The following is a 16945-nucleotide window of genomic DNA, read 5'->3' as shown; positions in this document are numbered from 1 at the left end:
TAAAAAGTACAGTAAAATGCACAGGACTACACTTCAGGCTATGTGTGGCAGTGAAGCGCCAACAGCTTAGTGACCCATTCTAAATGAGCAGTAGAAGAAGAAACATTTACTGTCAGGTTACAAACAGGAAGAAAACATCCAGTTGTTATCCGAGTCAGGGACTGGTGTAGCAGCCTGCGTTGGAGTAGCTCAGTAATGAGGCGGCTTTGAGAATCGGAACCAGCCGTGGAGTTATCATGGTTTGTCCGGAGTAGAGTCAGAACCGACTATTAGCACAAGAATTCAGTACTGATCCACTTTCCTCCGGTCCGACTGTTGAAACGAGGTAAGTTAGCTTAGCAACGGAGCGTTAGCTTGGGGTTAGCCTGTGTGGTACCAGGCAGAGATTTTGGCTTCACTAGTAACGAGTCGTCACATTGTCTTTTAGCTTATATGCATTTTGTAATTTTATCTAATGATTTATTTTCCTGCCACATTAAAACTCTTCAGCCTTTCATGTACCACCTGTCCATGGCTCAGTATGAGCCTCTCTCTTCATATAAATCCATCAAGGGTACAGTCTGAGGGTTATTAACAAACACACCATTGCTTGACTTTAGTTGGAGGTTGATGATTGTTTGACCGGTCTGTCCACAAAGTGTAGCACTTTAAATCTGTAAGTTATATTTGTGGTTCAGAAGAGAAAAGGAAACGTTGTTTCCCACTCCGTCTATCCGCTGCTACTTTGTGTATATATATATATATATATATATATATATATATATATATATATATACTCAGGCTTTAAACAGCCATCAGGAGATCCAGGGCTTTGTAGAAGTATTCATACCACTTGGACTTTTTCAAATTTTGAGAAATAAAAGGAAATGGATGCTTGGTTTTCATTTCTTTTTTACAATACAAATCTAAATGTATGCTAGAGACAAACATACATTCTAGTATTTTTACATTGTTTATATTAGTAAAATAGTGAGTAGTCAGTATCAGTTTATAAGCTGTATGATTTAATCTCTTTTATAAATCCAGCTTGTTCTGTGAAGGCCTTAGAGGTTTATAAGAGTATTATTAAACAAACAGCATCATGATGACCAAGGAGCACAGCAGACAGGTCAGGGTTAAAGCAAGGTTAGGTTATAAAACAATATCCCCAGATTTTAACATCTTACAGACAACTGGGCAATGCATCATCCTAAAATGGCAAGAAAGTTGTGGTCTTTGTGGAAGACTGGTATAAATAAAGCCATTGTTTGCATTTAACCACAAGCAATGAAGGCGACACAACAAACAAACAAAAGGTGCTCAGGCCAGATGAGACCAACATTTAGCATTTTGATCAACAGGAGTAACACAAAATGAGACACAAAACTAACTCTGCACATGGCCTGAACACATCATCCATGTAGCCTCATGCTGTTGGGATACCTTTCTTCAGCATGAACAAGGACATTTGTCACAGCTGATGAGTAAATGGATGGAGCTAGATACATGGCCATTCTGGTAAAAGACTTGTTATAATCTGCAAAAATATCTTTTGCGGACTGGACTGGAGATTTACCTTCCAGCAGGGCGATGACACTATACAGGGGTTGGACAATGAAACTGAAACACCTGTCATTTTAGTGTGGGAGGTTTCATGGCTAAATTGGACCAGCCTGGTAGCCAGTCTTCATTGATTGCACATTGCACCAGTAAGAGCAGAGTGTGAAGGTTCAATTAGCAGGGTAAGAGCACAGTTTTGCTCAAAATATTGAAATGCACACAACAATATGGGTGACATACCAGAGTTCAAAAGAGGACAAATTGTTGGTGCACGTCTTGCTGGCACATCTGTGACCAAGACAGCAAGTCTTTGTGATGTATCAAGAGCCACGGTATCCAGGGTAATGTCAGCATACCACCAAGAAGGACGAACCACATCCAACAGGATTAATTGGGGACGCAAGAGGAAGCTGTCTGAAAGGGATGTTCGGGTGCTAACCTGGATTGTATCCAGAAAACATAAAACCACGGCTGCCCAAATCACAGCAGAATTAAATGTGCACCTCAACTCTCCTGTTTCCACCAGAACTGTCCGTCGGGAGCTCCACAGGGTCAATATACACGGCCGGGCTGCTATAGCCAAACCTTTGGTCACTCATGCCAATGCCAAACGTTGGTTTCAATGGTGCAAGGAGCACAAATCTTGGGCTGTGGACAATGTGAAACATGTATTGTTCTCTGATGAGTCGGTGGTGGTGCCGTGTATCAGGATGACAATGCACCAATACACACAGCAAGACTGGTGAAAGATTGGTTTGATGAACATGAAAGTGAAGTTGAACATCTCCCATGGCCTGCACAGTCACCAGATCTAAATATTATTGAGCAACTTTGGGGTATTTTGGAGGAGCGAGTCAGGAAACGTTTTCCTCCACCAGTATCACGTAGTGACCTGGCCACTATCCTGCAAGAAGAATGGCTTAAAATCCCTCTGACCACTGTGCAGGACTTGTTTATGTCATTCCCAAGATGAATTGATGCTGTATTGGCCGCAAAAGGAGGCCCTACACCATACTAATAAATTATTGTGGTCTAAAACCAGGTGTTTCAGTTTCATTGTCCAACACCTGTATCTACTACTGTATTTACAATGGAAATGTTAAGATCTAAGAATATTCATACATTAGAATGATCCAGTCAAAGACGAAATCCATATACACAAAAGAATATATGGCAAGGACAAAAACTGAGTGAGCGTTAGCTATTGAATAATGAGGCAAAACTCAGTCTCTAGATGTGCAAAGCTGGTAAATATATACAGTACCTCAAAAGACCTGCTGCTGTAATTGCAGTTAAAGAGAGATCTACATCGTAATAACTCAAGGAGTCTAATTGCAAATGTAAGTCATACTTTTCAAACTTATATTTACAAAATAATCTTTAGTAACTACATATCATTTTCCTTGTTAATAAAATGTGAAACGGTTCCCGGGGTATGAATATTTAGCTGAGCCATTGCATGTCTGGTTTTTGTTTCAATTTGCTTTAAGATTTGACTAAGGATTTGCCTATTTTAGCATGACTGCGATTATGAAGCTCTCCATTCATGGAATCAGTTGCAAAATAATATAAGAAACTCACTGCATGACGTAGACTTGTGGGATGATCTCTGAGCTATGCTGACAATATTTCTGGTTACACAGGTGGGTGAAAATGGAAGTAAGTTCCTGTTATCTTTAATATTAAATAAATAAAAACTTTTTGTAATTACAGATTTGATCCACATATTATGCTTCCTTTTGGTTAGGTTGCAGACTCATTCAATCATAGGAATATCCTTAAAAGTTCATGACATTTGTCTAGAATAATGTTTTACTCACCTGTTCACACAGAGCACTTTTAAAACACAACACTGATGTGTGTGTTTTAGGGTCCTTCTCCTTCGGGTTGGTCCTGGTCTACAAAATACTCACTCTGTCCCACATGTTTCCAAATTCAAAAAGTTAATATTTCAAAATGACCTAGACTTAAAACTGATGGATGTTTAACCTGTAACCCACTGGTATGTTTGCAGACAGACTAAACCTTCCTTTGATTTGTGTTGATCTCTGCAGGTGTGAATGAGTGACGTGGTGCCTCCCACAGCTCTCAGTGAAGTCCAGCTCCGCTTCCTTTGTCACGATGACATAGAGAATGTCAAACTGCTCTGTGGTGACTGGTTCCCTATTGAGTAAGCTTTCTTAAGTTCTAAAATCTCTAATATCACACCGAAGAAACATTGAATCTGGTATTTTTACCTTGATCTGAATGTATTGCGGAGATATTTTACCTTTTGCCTTGCATGTAAGGACTTGTTTGCTTAGTATTCTGAAGTGTTGCATTGGTGATAAGAAAGACAACATGGCTAAAGGCTTATCTATAAACACGATTTTCTCAGCTTTTTCCTTCATTTCGTGTTATGTTAAACAGGGATGTTGCATATGTGTGATTTTATTCATTTAGTAATATCTATCTGTTGAATATGTTATTCTGTAGACTTTCTTGTGATCATTAGTGTAGTGTCTTGCAAAAGGATTTATACCCCTTGATCATTATCACATTATGTCACATGACGTTTGCAGAGTTTAATGACGTGCAGTAGGGTTGTCAAGATGCCAAAATTTCAAACTCGATTCTGATACCAAAAACCCTCAATACTCAATATCATTTCTGATACAGTCAAGTCAAGTTTATTTATATAGCGGATTTTGGCAACAAGATCCTCAAGGCGCTTTACATAAGAAAAAACATTACAATGATACAGAAAATCAAACAACAGAGGTAATTAAAAAAATAAAGAGAATAGAATGATGGATAAGAAAACGAAAGGAAAATTGGACTGAAAACTTAACTAATAATGTTTAGATAACACAGTCAAAGGCCACTCTAAACAAATAAGTTTTTAATCTTGATTATAGTAGCTGTCTGATCGACTTTTTAGGCAGATCTGTGAAGACACCGTTGCAGTAATCAATTCCATTAAAGATGAATTAGTTTTTCAAGGTCCTGCTGAAACATTAGTCCTTTAATCCTGGAGATGTTCTTCAGGTGATAGAAGGCCGACCTTGTTATTGTCTTTATGTGCCTCTGAAGGTTCAGGTCTGAGTCCATCACTACACCCAGATTTTAGCCCTGACTGGTGGTTTCCAGCTGTATTAAACGAAGCTGTGTGCTAACTTTTAAACGCTCTTCCTTTGGTCCAAATATTGTTGCTTCACTTTTGTTTTGATTCAGCTGAGGAAACTTTTGACACATCCATGCATTGATTTCTTCTAAGCATTTACCCAGCGCTTGAATATGTTCATAGTCACCTGGTGACATCATAACATATAGCTGTGTGTCGTCTGCATAGTGATGATAACTTACGTTGTTGTTTATTCAAATCTGAGTTAGGGGGAGCATGTAGATACTGAATAGGAGGTGGCAACTGTGGCAACATGTTTTGAAGGCCCAGAGATCTTTAAAGTTAAGAGCAAAACAAATGACTAATTACAATATAAAAATATTTAAACTTTCTTAATTAGTATAAACAAGGACCTGGTCAATGCAAATGTGTTCAGCAGCAGCCCTGTACAGTTTCTGTCTTTCTGCTAATTTTTCTGAATATTTTCTTCAGTAATCATCTACAGCAGGGTAGGTAGCTCTGGGTTTCCGCTTTTTTCTGCCCTAATTGCCATCTTCAGTCTGGCTCCAAAATAACTGTCATTATCAGCCGCATTATTATTGAGTGCCTTTACAACTAAATGGAGAAGTAATGGAAGGGGTATCCTGGTTGGTTTCATTGCTTCATAGTCGGCCATTGTATACACCTGCCACCACCGTGCAGACAGAGAAAACAATACAAATATTGACCAGTTATGTGCGGTTTAAAGGGAAAACAGGTGAAAAAGAGCAACGTAGGAAAAATGGCACCCAATCAGGACCCATCGCTTCAAAGAGACCCGTTTGGTTTGCAACTGACACATCACTAATCCAGGAGGTTTATATTTAACTGTTTAGGACACGGGAACTTTACCAACTTTTTAAAGTTTTTCTCAAACATCAGTGTCGTGGTATTAGCTTGTAGGGTTAGCGCAGCTAGCATGTGGTATCCTTCAGCATTTAGTTTTTTTTTTCTTAGTCCATCTAGTAGGGAGCGTAGCTCCAAACAACTGTTGTGTGTTTGCCTTGTCGGCTGATAAGTGTTGCTTTGTGGCTGTATTTGTCATGTTAGCAGAGTTTAAAACTTCCAGCAGCAGGTCATTGGTTTTATCAGGTGAGGCTGCAGAGAGGGATGGACTGCTGCCAGAAGTGCAACAATTTGGGCAAATTTGGTCAGTTTTGACACAATCAATTTTGATGCAAATGGCCTTCTTTGAATAATACATTTTTTTATTATTAAATATATTGAAATATCGATCATTTTTACAACCCTAATGTTCTTCCATGTTTCTGGTGTCCCCTACCTGCCTTTTGGTGCAGTGTATCCCATACATTCTGTTTCTTCTATTTCACAATTAAGCACCGTTTTGTGTTGGTCTATTACATAAAATCCCAAATTGGGAAAAGGCTTCAAAACTCTAGTTTTTCTTTCTCTCAACTGCCGTTCTGTCCAACATTTGACTCTAGGTACCCAGACTCATGGTATCAAGATATCACCTCCAACAAGAAATTCTTCTCCCTCGCTGCCACCTTCAGAGGAAACATCGTGGGAATGATCGTGGCCGAGATCAAAAGCCGGACCAAAGTACACAAGGAGGTCAGTTGTGCAGCATTGCACGGAGGGACACGAGGCTGAAATGAACAGTTTGAACTTGTTCTTTGTGGTAATTTTGTGAACAGGTGTCACTCTGTTGGCTGCCAGTTTGAAAAGTCAGCCATGGCCAGAACATAGTCGGGTGTACTTTGAGCAGTGCGGACTCCGTGCGCACTGTCTGCCGACGTTTGAGGTTTCATAGTCGGGCATATCATTTTACATTTCCCACACTGCCATGACGTCATTTGACAAGGAGGAAGACCTAATTTACCATGTTGCTTTGGAAAAACATACAGAAAAGAAGGTGGTTTATAACGCCATTAAACCAGACTAGGGACGTAGTAGTGGAATAAACCTGTCAGAACGGCACGCAGAGTGGCAGTGACACTGAGTGGATTGCGATGTGCTGCTCAGTGCAGAGTGTCACATATAAACAGTTCGGTGTGGAGACCTTTTCCTGCTGAGCAGTTTATTGTGTCAGAGTCTTTAGCCTGAAATGGAGTTGCATGATGAGAATAAAACTGACTCAGGAAAAGACCTAAAAACAAAAAGTTTCAGAATATACCGCCAACGTTTTGCAAAGAACACTAACAAAATTACTGCCAGATGTACATCTGTGATATCCTGGAATCTAATTATTTCTGCTGTTTTGGAAATCTGTTACACTCACTTAGGGCAAGTGCTTTGCTCCAAAATGCAGGCCGTCTAATTTCCATTTGGAGCTATTTGCATTTTTAAAATTTGCCTTCCCTGTAGCTAGTTTGCATAGACACAGATACGACCCGTGTAATAATCATGGAGAAAACTCAGAACGTGCTCAGACACAAATGCTGAACAATAAAATCTGTTTTATGCTCAGGGAGAATGTTTAATTTTTATGGCCTTTTCTGTCTTCTGCTCTTGTTAGGATGGAGACATCCTGGCCTCCGGTTTTCCTGTGGACACGCAGGTCGCTTACATCCTCAGCCTAGGAGTGGTCAAAGAGTTCAGGAAACATGGCATTGGTAAAACTGCTTCCACAAATGTTTTAAAATGAAAGTAGCAGTTTCTGGATGTTTTATTGCACATATTAGCTGAGGTTAGACTCTTGTATTATCTATAGTAGACAATATCATTGCAATATCAATGTGTTCAAATTCATAATCCAAATTTTTGGATGTAGTATTTGACAGGATTTTATCAAATTAACTTGCCTTCATGTCCACTGCAGATAAGGCTTTTAATGACTAATATGTTAAAGCTCAAAGATATGTGAGGGACGCCATGAGGATGGTAAAGGTAGAGGAAGGTGTGGGTTAATTATAACTAACATCATCATCACAATATTCAGAAATAATGTTGCAGTTGCATGCTCTCCTAATGTCATTTATAATCTATTTCTATGTAATGAAACTGTATACTATAAAGTTTTCCAATTTGGGCGCCAGCTCGTTATTGTTTATTATAGATGCCAACTATTACACATATGTGAAACTCATTCTCTGTTGACAGTCATTAACAACCACGCTACAGTCACATCGGGCAAGTTAATGACACCTTCCACAAAAATGGCCAAACGAAAGATGGACAGTATTAGCTTTCAAGACAAGTCTCCCACCTTTTGACAGCATTCGTCGCCTCATCCAGGACGTTATCGGCCTACAAATGCGTCCTTCAAAGGATGCCGTCCTGAATTTGGACACAGCGATAGTGAATGACATCCGTGTATCAGTAAATCTGTGTTTGATGAATCTCTGGCTTCAAGAACCCGGATGTAGGACACAAAAAAATGAATTTTGGAATTGAAATTGAATTACAGACCCAAAAGTGAAAGTAATCAAACTTAATTTTCAATACAAAACAAAGCAGTTTTCAAAGCAAAAAGGTTCAGTTTTAAATCATTAAATTCAGTTTCAGTTAAGCGAAATTCATTTTCAAACCAATGCATTTGATTTCAAATTACACAAATACAGATTCAGTCTGAGCAATTCAAATTCAGTTTCTGATGGCACGGGTTTCTTCCCATACATAATTTCGCTTACTAAAAACAGAGTTGCCTTAAGAGTGATAGGTGGCGTTTTACCTCAGTTTTAGGAAGGGTTCAAATCTTTGCTTTTACTTTACATAAAGCTGCAACAGGATCTGCCCTGTTTTATTATCAGAATAAGGCTGCAGTCCTGTGGTGTTTCAGTCTGACATGTATGTTGACATATCTGTCCGCTCTGTAAAAGACACCGTGTTTGGTTTTGGGTTGATACAGAATTCAGAACCTTGCTGCGCTGATTAACTCTTACCTGTGATGTTGTAGCTACATTTTCCATGGCATTCACCTGCAGTTATTAAAAGTATTTTTGAATTTGAATTGAATTGAATTCCTTGCCACATTAAATGACCTGACCATCCTGGGCTTAAAATGCACTCAGCGTTCCTTATAGTAGTCACATTATTAGCTGAATTATCCTTATTATTTGACTGGCTTGTGTCATGCACTATCAGTGTTTAATACATAAGACTTAGACCCTGGTCTTCAAAGATCTAAAATAGGGAGCGCTAAATTGCTTGCGCAAAAACAATTTCACGTGCAACAAGTGGTGCAAAAGAGGTGCAGACCGCCCAATTTAAATGAGGAAATTGCGTGTGTTAACCTTTCTTGTTATTCACAGCAGCAGGTTTCTCATCTCAGCCTGGGCGCTTCTGAGTATGTAATTACGCAGAAGGCTGAGTTTGAAGTTGTTCTGCAAGCAGATGCTCTATGTTTGGGGTTTGGACGGACCCAGTGAGGCAAACATCCTGCTTCGTCGCCTTTAATCAGAATGATGTATAACTGCCATTGTGCAGGAGGGCAGAGCTATGTCCAGAGTAGCCCACACCATCCGCCATCGGTGTACACATGGGGCAGCTGGTCGGTGCTGCATCTGCACCATAGGATCACACATAGCTTTTTAGTTGTGTTGCTCGACATAACTTGCAACGATTGCAGGTTAGAAATTGGCCAATAAATATTAACCATAAAAAAGACAAACATGTCTGTCAAATAATTTATTACAAGGTTTGCCTCCCTTGATATTTTAATTCTTTTCAGAGATTCGCAGTGTTCTTTTGTTTTGAGAGTATATGTTTGAAGAGTTTGTAGTTTATCATAAACAGCTACAATATTTAAGCCTGAATGTAATGTTAGCAAATAGTAAATTATCTGCTCTTGTATAGCGATTTATCAAGTCCCCAGAGTCCCAAGTCTTCTGTTCTTGCAGTCCTGTTTTGAATGTTCTTATATATATTTGGGGCAGAACTTTTTTCTTGTGTGGTGTCTGACACATATTGTATGATTAATCAGACATTGGAAGTGGGCATCATTACTACTCTGACAAATGCTGCAGTCGGAGGGACCTATAAGGACTTTCCAGTTTTGCTCTTGAGTTCCAATGAAAAATAAAACATCCTGGCCAAAAAGAATGTTGTTCATGTTCGTGCCACCTCAAGTTAAAGACCAGGTTTCTCAGTTCTGGTTAAGTATCTACAGGCTTTGACTCAAACATTATTTAATGTGACATGAACTGTGACGAAGCCCCACGAGTAAAGTGAACTATTGCTACATAAAAGGAGGTAAATACAACAAAGAAGTCAGGAGCATAGAACCACAATGGACAGAATGTGGCTTATAGATGATATCTCTGCTTTGGCCTCATGTTCTTCTCCTTCTCGATCTAATATGGTCAGAATGCCAAACCCCAGGTAAAAGTGCAGGTATGGGTCCATGGTTGTTGGGTGTTTGTTGTGAAGTTGAACTCATCCATGGCAACGTGACTGTAGCTGCTGACTATTTAATATAATATGCTTAAAATATCTCTTTATTTATTTGCCTTCACAATGAAAATTGTAACCCACTTTTTTTGTATGTGTTTATAAACCTACAGTGAATCATATTGGGATGATTTTCATTCTTAAGTTCAGATTAAACATTTCCTGAGAAATTCTGATCACCCAGCACACTTCCTATAGGGCGGTCATTTCATTGATGGAACTCTGTGGCTTCCTTGTCCCCTTCTAACCATCCAGGCTCCTTGCTGCTGGACAGTCTGAAGGAGCACATCTCAACGACCGCTCAGGATCACTGCAAGGCCATCTACCTGCACGTCCTCACCACCAACAACACTGCCATCCACTTCTATGAGAACAGGGACTTCAGGCAGCACCACTACCTTCCCTACTACTACTCCATACGTGGCGTCCTAAAAGACGGATTCACCTATGTGCTCTACATTAATGGGGGCCATCCACCCTGGACAATATTATATCCTTTTGTTATAGCAAAAAAAAAGAGGCATAGTGCATTTTATAACATTTTGGTTATAACATGAGTTGGCTAATCTCATTGGTTACAGTACCATGCAAAAGTATTCATACCCCTTGTACTTTTTTCTTTTTACATTCAGTCACATTAAAATCACAAATTAAATGTATTTTATTTGAATTTTAGGTCACACAAAAAAAACTTCTGTCAATTGTGAAGTGGAAGGAAAAAATACATAATTTTACTCGTCATCCAGGACCGGGTCACGGGGGAAGCAGTCCCAGACTTCCCCGGATATCTCCTCCTGCTCCTCTGGGGGAAACCTTAAGCATTTCCAGGCTACTCGAGAGACATAGTCCTCCAGCGTGCCTTGGACCTTGTCCCAGTGGGACGTTCCAGGAACACCTCCTGAGGGAGGCGTTGAGGAGGTATCCGATACAGATGCCCGAGCCACTTCAATTGACTTCCCACTGTGCTCCTCCCCGATGGCTGAGCTCCTCACCCCATCTCTAAGGGAGTGCCAGGCCACCCAGCGGAGGAACCTCATTTCAGCTGCTTGTATCCGGGATCTCTTGCTTTTAATTCATGAAAGTTCATGCTCATAGGTGAGGATAGGAACATAGACCCACTGGTAAATCAAGATCTTTGCCTTTTTGCTCAGTTCTCTCTTCACCACAAAGTACCAGCACAGCTTCCTCAGTACTGCGCCAGCCACACCGATCCATATGTTAATCTCCCACTTCTTTCTCCCCTCACCCGTGATCAAAACTGTGAGAACTCCTCCACTTGAGGCAGGAGATCTTCTCCAACCTGGAGAGAGCAAGCCACCATTTTCAGGTTGGCCCTGGAGGAGCTGATCCTCATCCATGCCGCTTCGCCCTGGGGTGCGAACCGCCCAAGTGCATTCTGTAGGTCTTGGCTAGAGGGACCCAGCGGAAACCCGTCTTCTGCAAAAAGGAGAGACGACATTCACTGGTCCCTAAACCAGGCCCCCTCCGGCAATTGGCTGCAGCTAGAAATCCTGTCTATAAAAGTTCATTTTCAATCCATCTTTAAATAATAGAAATGGTCTGACTGTAAACCTACCAAGCCATGGCCATCCACCTAAACTGACAGGCTGGGCAAGGAGAGTATTAATCAGAGAAGGTTAGTCTGGAGGCGCTGCAGAGTTTCACAGCTCAGGTGGTTAGAATCTGTCAACAGGACAACTATTATTCGTGTTCTCCACAAGCCTGGCTTTTATGGCTGTGTGATGGGGAAACTTACATGGCCCATAGCCCCAAACACACCATCCCAACATTGTAGTGGCACCATCATGCTACGGCGATGCTTATCTTCACAGACAGATAGTAATTGATCAGAGGTGGTGAGAAGATGGACACAGCTGAGGGTCAGGCAGTCCTGGAAGGAAACCAGTTAGAGAGCTGGTTTTTTTAGACTGGAGCCGATGTTCATCTTCCAGGACAACAGCTGTCAACATAGAGCCAGAGCTACCATAAAATGTTTTAGATCAAAGAAAATGAATCTGTCAGAATGTTACGGTCAGTGTGTAAACCTATATCCAATTGAGAATGTGTGGAAGGACTTGAAAATTACTGTTCACAGATGCTCTCCATTAACTTTCACCGATCTTCAACTTGTTTTGTAAAGAACGGTAAAAGTTCTATTTCCTCCCTAATGACCACCAGAGGGCGGTGCTGAAAGCACTGAATGTTCTCTTGGCGCATGCGCAGTTCGAGTAATTGTACCAACAGAGACACACCTGTGACTCACCCAATGACCACAGAGGCTATATATGCCTACGTCATCCCAGGCTCTGTTCCCACAGGATCTTCTCAGGGAAGCAAGGATTCTGAGTGACAGAGAATCTCTGGCGATCATCTGGGATTCATAGAACCATAGTTACATACGTAACTTTTGTTTTACTCTCTAGATGTGCAAAGCTGGTAGGAACATAAAAAAAGTGTTTAAAAAAAACAACACATTACGTTCTTTCTACTTCATAGTTAGGCACTACTTAGCATTGATCTATCACATAAAATCCATAAAATACATTAAAGTTTCTCTTTGTAATGTGGCAAAATGTTCAAGATGTTTGATTACATTTTAAAGGCACTGTATATAAATAAAGCTCCTTGTAATATTTAGATTTTTCTTAACCACTTGCTCCACTGACTATATCCAGCACATCGGTTCAACTCTGGCCAGCTTGAGCCCCTGCTCTATCCCTCAGAGGTTGTACCGCCAGGCCCAGTCGCTGCTGCGCTCTCTGCTCCCCTGGTCCAACATCGCCTCAAAAACCGGCATACAGTACAGCAGAACCATGTGACGTAGTGGAGGCCATTCACAACGGGAGCTACACCTTCACCGTCTTTGCAGCATCTACCGGATCTCATCATCTCCCTTTTTATCTGGTATTTTTTTAGGAGCTCAGCTGTCTCGATCCCCGTCAGTCTTCCCTTGTGCAGACCAAGTTCACAACATTCTTAATTTCTTATGGCTTCCCTCTTCCTGTCTGCATGACAAAGGACTCAGGTTAAACATTTCTTCATTCCTGTGCCAGATTCTTAACATTGATTTAAAACATATTTGGTCCTAAACCTTCAGATAAAGATGTGTATTTGTACAGTGGTTGCAGGTGATTTTGGAGAAAACCCCACAGCTTTACTAGTTCTTGTACTTGGATATAGATACCTATAACACTGGGTTCCTTAGGTTATCCTACCTGTAACCTGCGTTTACTACGTTATTCCACAGTCCAGCCAATCCAGAATGGCCAGCAGAGATTGTACAGTAGGAGTTAAAGGATGGCGCACCCACCAGGAACCATAGAGAGCTGCACATCATATCTCCTTTCATCTTGTCAACTACTGTCAGATACTATGTATTCTATTTGTATATATTATATTTAGCTAATATATAAATTTATCTTAATATGTATGTGGATTGTACTGTATGTTATTAATGGGTTTAGTTGAACGATGACCCATCCTTGTCCCTTTTTTTTAGTGTAGATTTAAGTCTGAATCAATTGCAGTTTTATAAAATTGACACTGAAAATAAACAAAGCAGATTTTATTAATGAGGTTATAGGTAACTTGGTTGAAATGAATTTGATTAAAGAAAGTAGTTTCTTGAAAGATTTTAAGCGGGCTAGTCATTTAATCTTATCTGTAATTCTTCCCTACAAACACTCATTGAAATCGGTTTTTATTAGCATAGAGAAACCGTATTATTTTACTGGACATTCTGTCCACTTAGTGGGAATGCAGTGCTGTTAAGGAAAATGCTCATAACTCCATATAACAATAAAGTCTCTAAGCTGTTTCCATTTTAACCCCAGTCGTCCACAAGGAGTCCTTATTTTAGAAGCTAACTGAGTGCAGTCTGTTTTTGTTTTTCTTTGCTCTCTATTGTTCTAACATTGCTGCTAATATGAAGATGTTTCTATTTGTGCAGATTTTCAAAACCAGTTTAGATTTTCAAAACCAAAAAACATCCACTTCATCTGCCTGCACACATGCAAGTGTGTGTTTTTGTGCGTGTTCATTTATGAGCGCTGGATTTGTTATTATGCTGCCTTCCATTTGTCCCAGAAGTCAGAATTTGGATCTTGGATCAATGTGGCTAAAATTTTAAGAGATGTGTTATATCTGACCCTATGGTTCTATTAAAAGGTGATAAGCAGGTCATATGCTGTAGAAATCTCTCAGGTAAATCAACTCCTGTCTTCAAATGTCAAAAGAATTTCTGAGAGAGACTTTGTTGGGCGATGTTTTTTTATTTTTTTTACCCTGACATTGTTGGAGCCACAGGCCGCCAGATCATCCTGAAGGATCATGGACAAACTCGAGTTCAGATGTGAGTAAGAAAAGCTTAACATGATGAGCTGTAATGTTGAGCTCCTCAGAAGGAACAGTTGGCGTGTATTTAAGCACAGTTTTTAAACCACCTTGGAGAGGAAAATAAATTGAAACTATGAGCTTAGAATTTCTAGGAGCTTGTCTGTAATGGTTTTATTGTCAAAAATATTTTTTTAAGAACACATAAAAGGTTTGGGATTATAATTGAACACGTTGCATATTGACAGGATTATTCTTCCTTCATATGATATATAAATATTACATTTTATTACTTCATTTATAAATGTTCTAATACAGGTTAGACCCAGTTAAACACATTTTCTCATTTTAAAGAGTGACCTGTTTAAACCATCATACAATATAATAATGCTGGGCAATAAAAAAAGTTTAAATATTTTATTGAGAAACAGAACATGTCAACAACAATGATCAAGGTAAGCTTTAACATTGGACAAGACAGACAATACATGTAGTATAAGGGGTCACCATTTAGTTTGCAAACAGTACTTTGAACTTGATTTGCATTATTTTCTGCTTGTACTGCAGATGGGATGGTACATCAACATATTGCTAGTTTAGAAAGTGCCATTAGTAGTCCATTAGGTCCTGTTCTTAAAAGAGCTTATTGTTTAGCTTATAGCAATTTTTGAAAAAACAAAATCTGTCAAATCTGTTTTAAGTTTTTTTTTTAGTTTGTATTAAAGAAAAACTTTCTTATAAAATAGACTTAATTTCAGAATGTATAATGAAAAGTATTGAATGCGATCAATACAGGAAAAAACGTTTTTTGCCCGTATCACCAGCTCTAAATCCAGCTCTAAAAGTGCTGTTCTTGCTAAAATAAATACATGAAAGATTAAGCAAGACATCCAACAGAAATCTAAAACACTTAAAATACAATCAAATAGTCAAATGCTATTAAGAAATGAAGCGTTTTTAAAAGCAACTTAAAAATAGGAAGTGAAGATGTCTGATGTTGAAAGGCGTTGCGTTCCAAAGTTTGCGAGCCATAACCGAAAAGGCTCGATCTCCATTGCTGATGGTGGTCAGAGGGCTCGGTGGCACCGATTGTATGGCAGCCTCTCTTCTGTCAGTCTGCCCCAGGACAGCTGTGGCTACACTAGCTATCCATTGTCAGTTTGTGAATGTGTGTATGAAGGGGTGGATGACTGAATGTAGCGTAAATCGCTTTGGGGTCTCTGGGGACTTGATAAAGCGCTATACAAGTTCAGGCCATTTACCATCTAAATTTCTGCCTAGTTTCTGGGAAAACTAAAAGCAGCTGGAAAGCTGAATAAGTGCCGGCGAAGGAAGATGAGGCTGGAGTAGATCTGAGAGGTACAGACAAGCAAGACCATTCAGGTATTTATAGGCTAACAAAATTTTATATTCTGTTTCTGTAATGCACAGGGAGCCAATGAAGAGAGGCCAGGACAGGTGAGATGTGTTAATATCTCTGCATGCCAGTAAGAAGATGGGCAACAGCATTTTGAACAAGCTGAAGATGTGATAGAGATGCTTGAGTGGCACCAGCATGAAGTGCATTACAGTAGTCAAGATGAGTTAAAATAAAATCATGTATAATTTTCTTCAGGTCATTCCTTGACGAAACTGGCTTGAACTTTGCTACTTGCCTAATTGAAAAAAAGGATTTTGCAAAACAGATCTGATTTGTTAATCAAATTTAAAATCGGAGTCCATAATGATTCCCAAGTTTGTTATGTTCTGTCTAAAAAACGACTTAAGGGAACCAAATTTAATAGGCGGGCTGCATTAGGCACTGTTGTGCCCCAATAAAATAACCTCTGTTTTGCTTTCATTAAAGCTCAAACAGTTCAGCGCCATCTACGTTTTGACGTCTCAAATGCAATCTAACAGGCTCCGCAATATAAAATATAATTTATGATAGAACTCAACTCTTCAAAACAACAGGCATCAAACTGAGCAGATGGAATAATTAGAAGCATGTAGCTGAACTAAAAGAAAGGCTGAAACAAGGTGCCTATCAGAGCATTTTAAAATGCTAAAAACAGGTAAATACGTTTACAGATTATTGAACTAAATGTAAATGGTAGGTTGGGATATGCCTGTGCATGTGAGAAAACTCAGTTCAGATGAACAGGTAGCAGCAAGGAATGATACATTTATTTTGTGCAAGGAATTCTATATATTATTTGATTTTTATAATATTCAATAGTTTCAGCATTGCTTTAGAATTGTGAACCTCTTACAGGGGACTGTTTAAACCAACATCTGAATAATAAGTATAATACAACAGAAAACCTACAGAGACATGGCTGTCCATCGGCTGGGCAGGCAGAGAGATGCAGCCACGGAGCCCATAGTAACTGGAGGAGCTGCAGAGATCCACAGCTCAGGTGGGACAATCTTTTGATTTGACAACTCTTAGTTTTGTAGTTTACAAATGGTTTAGATCTTGCATATTCATGTCAGAATGGTCCAGTCAAAGTCCAGACCAAAATCCCGCTGAGAATCTGTATTTTCATAGACAGATGGTAAAATGCAATGGTCCTGATGTACAAAGCTGGTAGAGACATA

General features: G+C 39.6%; 1 protein-coding gene across 2 annotated transcripts; it reads left to right on the top strand.

Moving 5' to 3' along the window:
• Positions 1-97: 97 nt before the first annotated feature.
• Positions 98-13860, top strand: LOC124862369 (N-alpha-acetyltransferase 60-like). Of its 2 annotated transcripts, XM_047356242.1 has the most exons (8): positions 98-325; positions 3594-3709; positions 6127-6256; positions 7161-7257; positions 10289-10523; positions 12696-12848; positions 12950-13058; positions 13281-13860. In XM_047356242.1, the coding sequence occupies exons 2-7, from the start codon at positions 3600-3602 to the stop codon at positions 13011-13013; spliced, it is 789 nt and encodes a 262-aa protein (XP_047212198.1). In that variant the 5' UTR covers positions 98-325; positions 3594-3599; the 3' UTR covers positions 13014-13058; positions 13281-13860. The 2 variants fall into 2 exon arrangements, with proteins under 2 accessions (XP_047212198.1, XP_047212199.1); XM_047356243.1 differs by having other exon boundaries at positions 102-325; positions 12696-13058.
• The last annotated feature ends 3085 nt before the right edge of the window (positions 13861-16945 follow it).

Source organism: Girardinichthys multiradiatus, chromosome X (assembly GCF_021462225.1).
Source record: "Girardinichthys multiradiatus isolate DD_20200921_A chromosome X, DD_fGirMul_XY1, whole genome shotgun sequence".
Taxonomy (NCBI): domain Eukaryota; kingdom Metazoa; phylum Chordata; class Actinopteri; order Cyprinodontiformes; family Goodeidae; genus Girardinichthys; species Girardinichthys multiradiatus.
The sequence above is the reverse complement of the archived record's forward strand: the minus strand, read 5'-3'. Positions and strand labels throughout refer to the sequence as shown.

Coding starts and splice junctions, on each gene's coding strand:
- LOC124862369 (XM_047356242.1), top strand. CDS start 3,600: ATGAGTGACGTGGTGCCTCCCACAGCTCTCAGTGAAGTCCAGCTCCGC. Junction 6,257..7,160: donor GGACCAAAGTACACAAGGAG/GTCAGTTGTGCA, acceptor TGCTCTTGTTAG/GATGGAGACATCCTGGCCTC. Junction 10,524..12,695: donor CATCCACCCTGGACAATATT/ATATCCTTTTGT, acceptor CACTTGCTCCAC/TGACTATATCCAGCACATCG.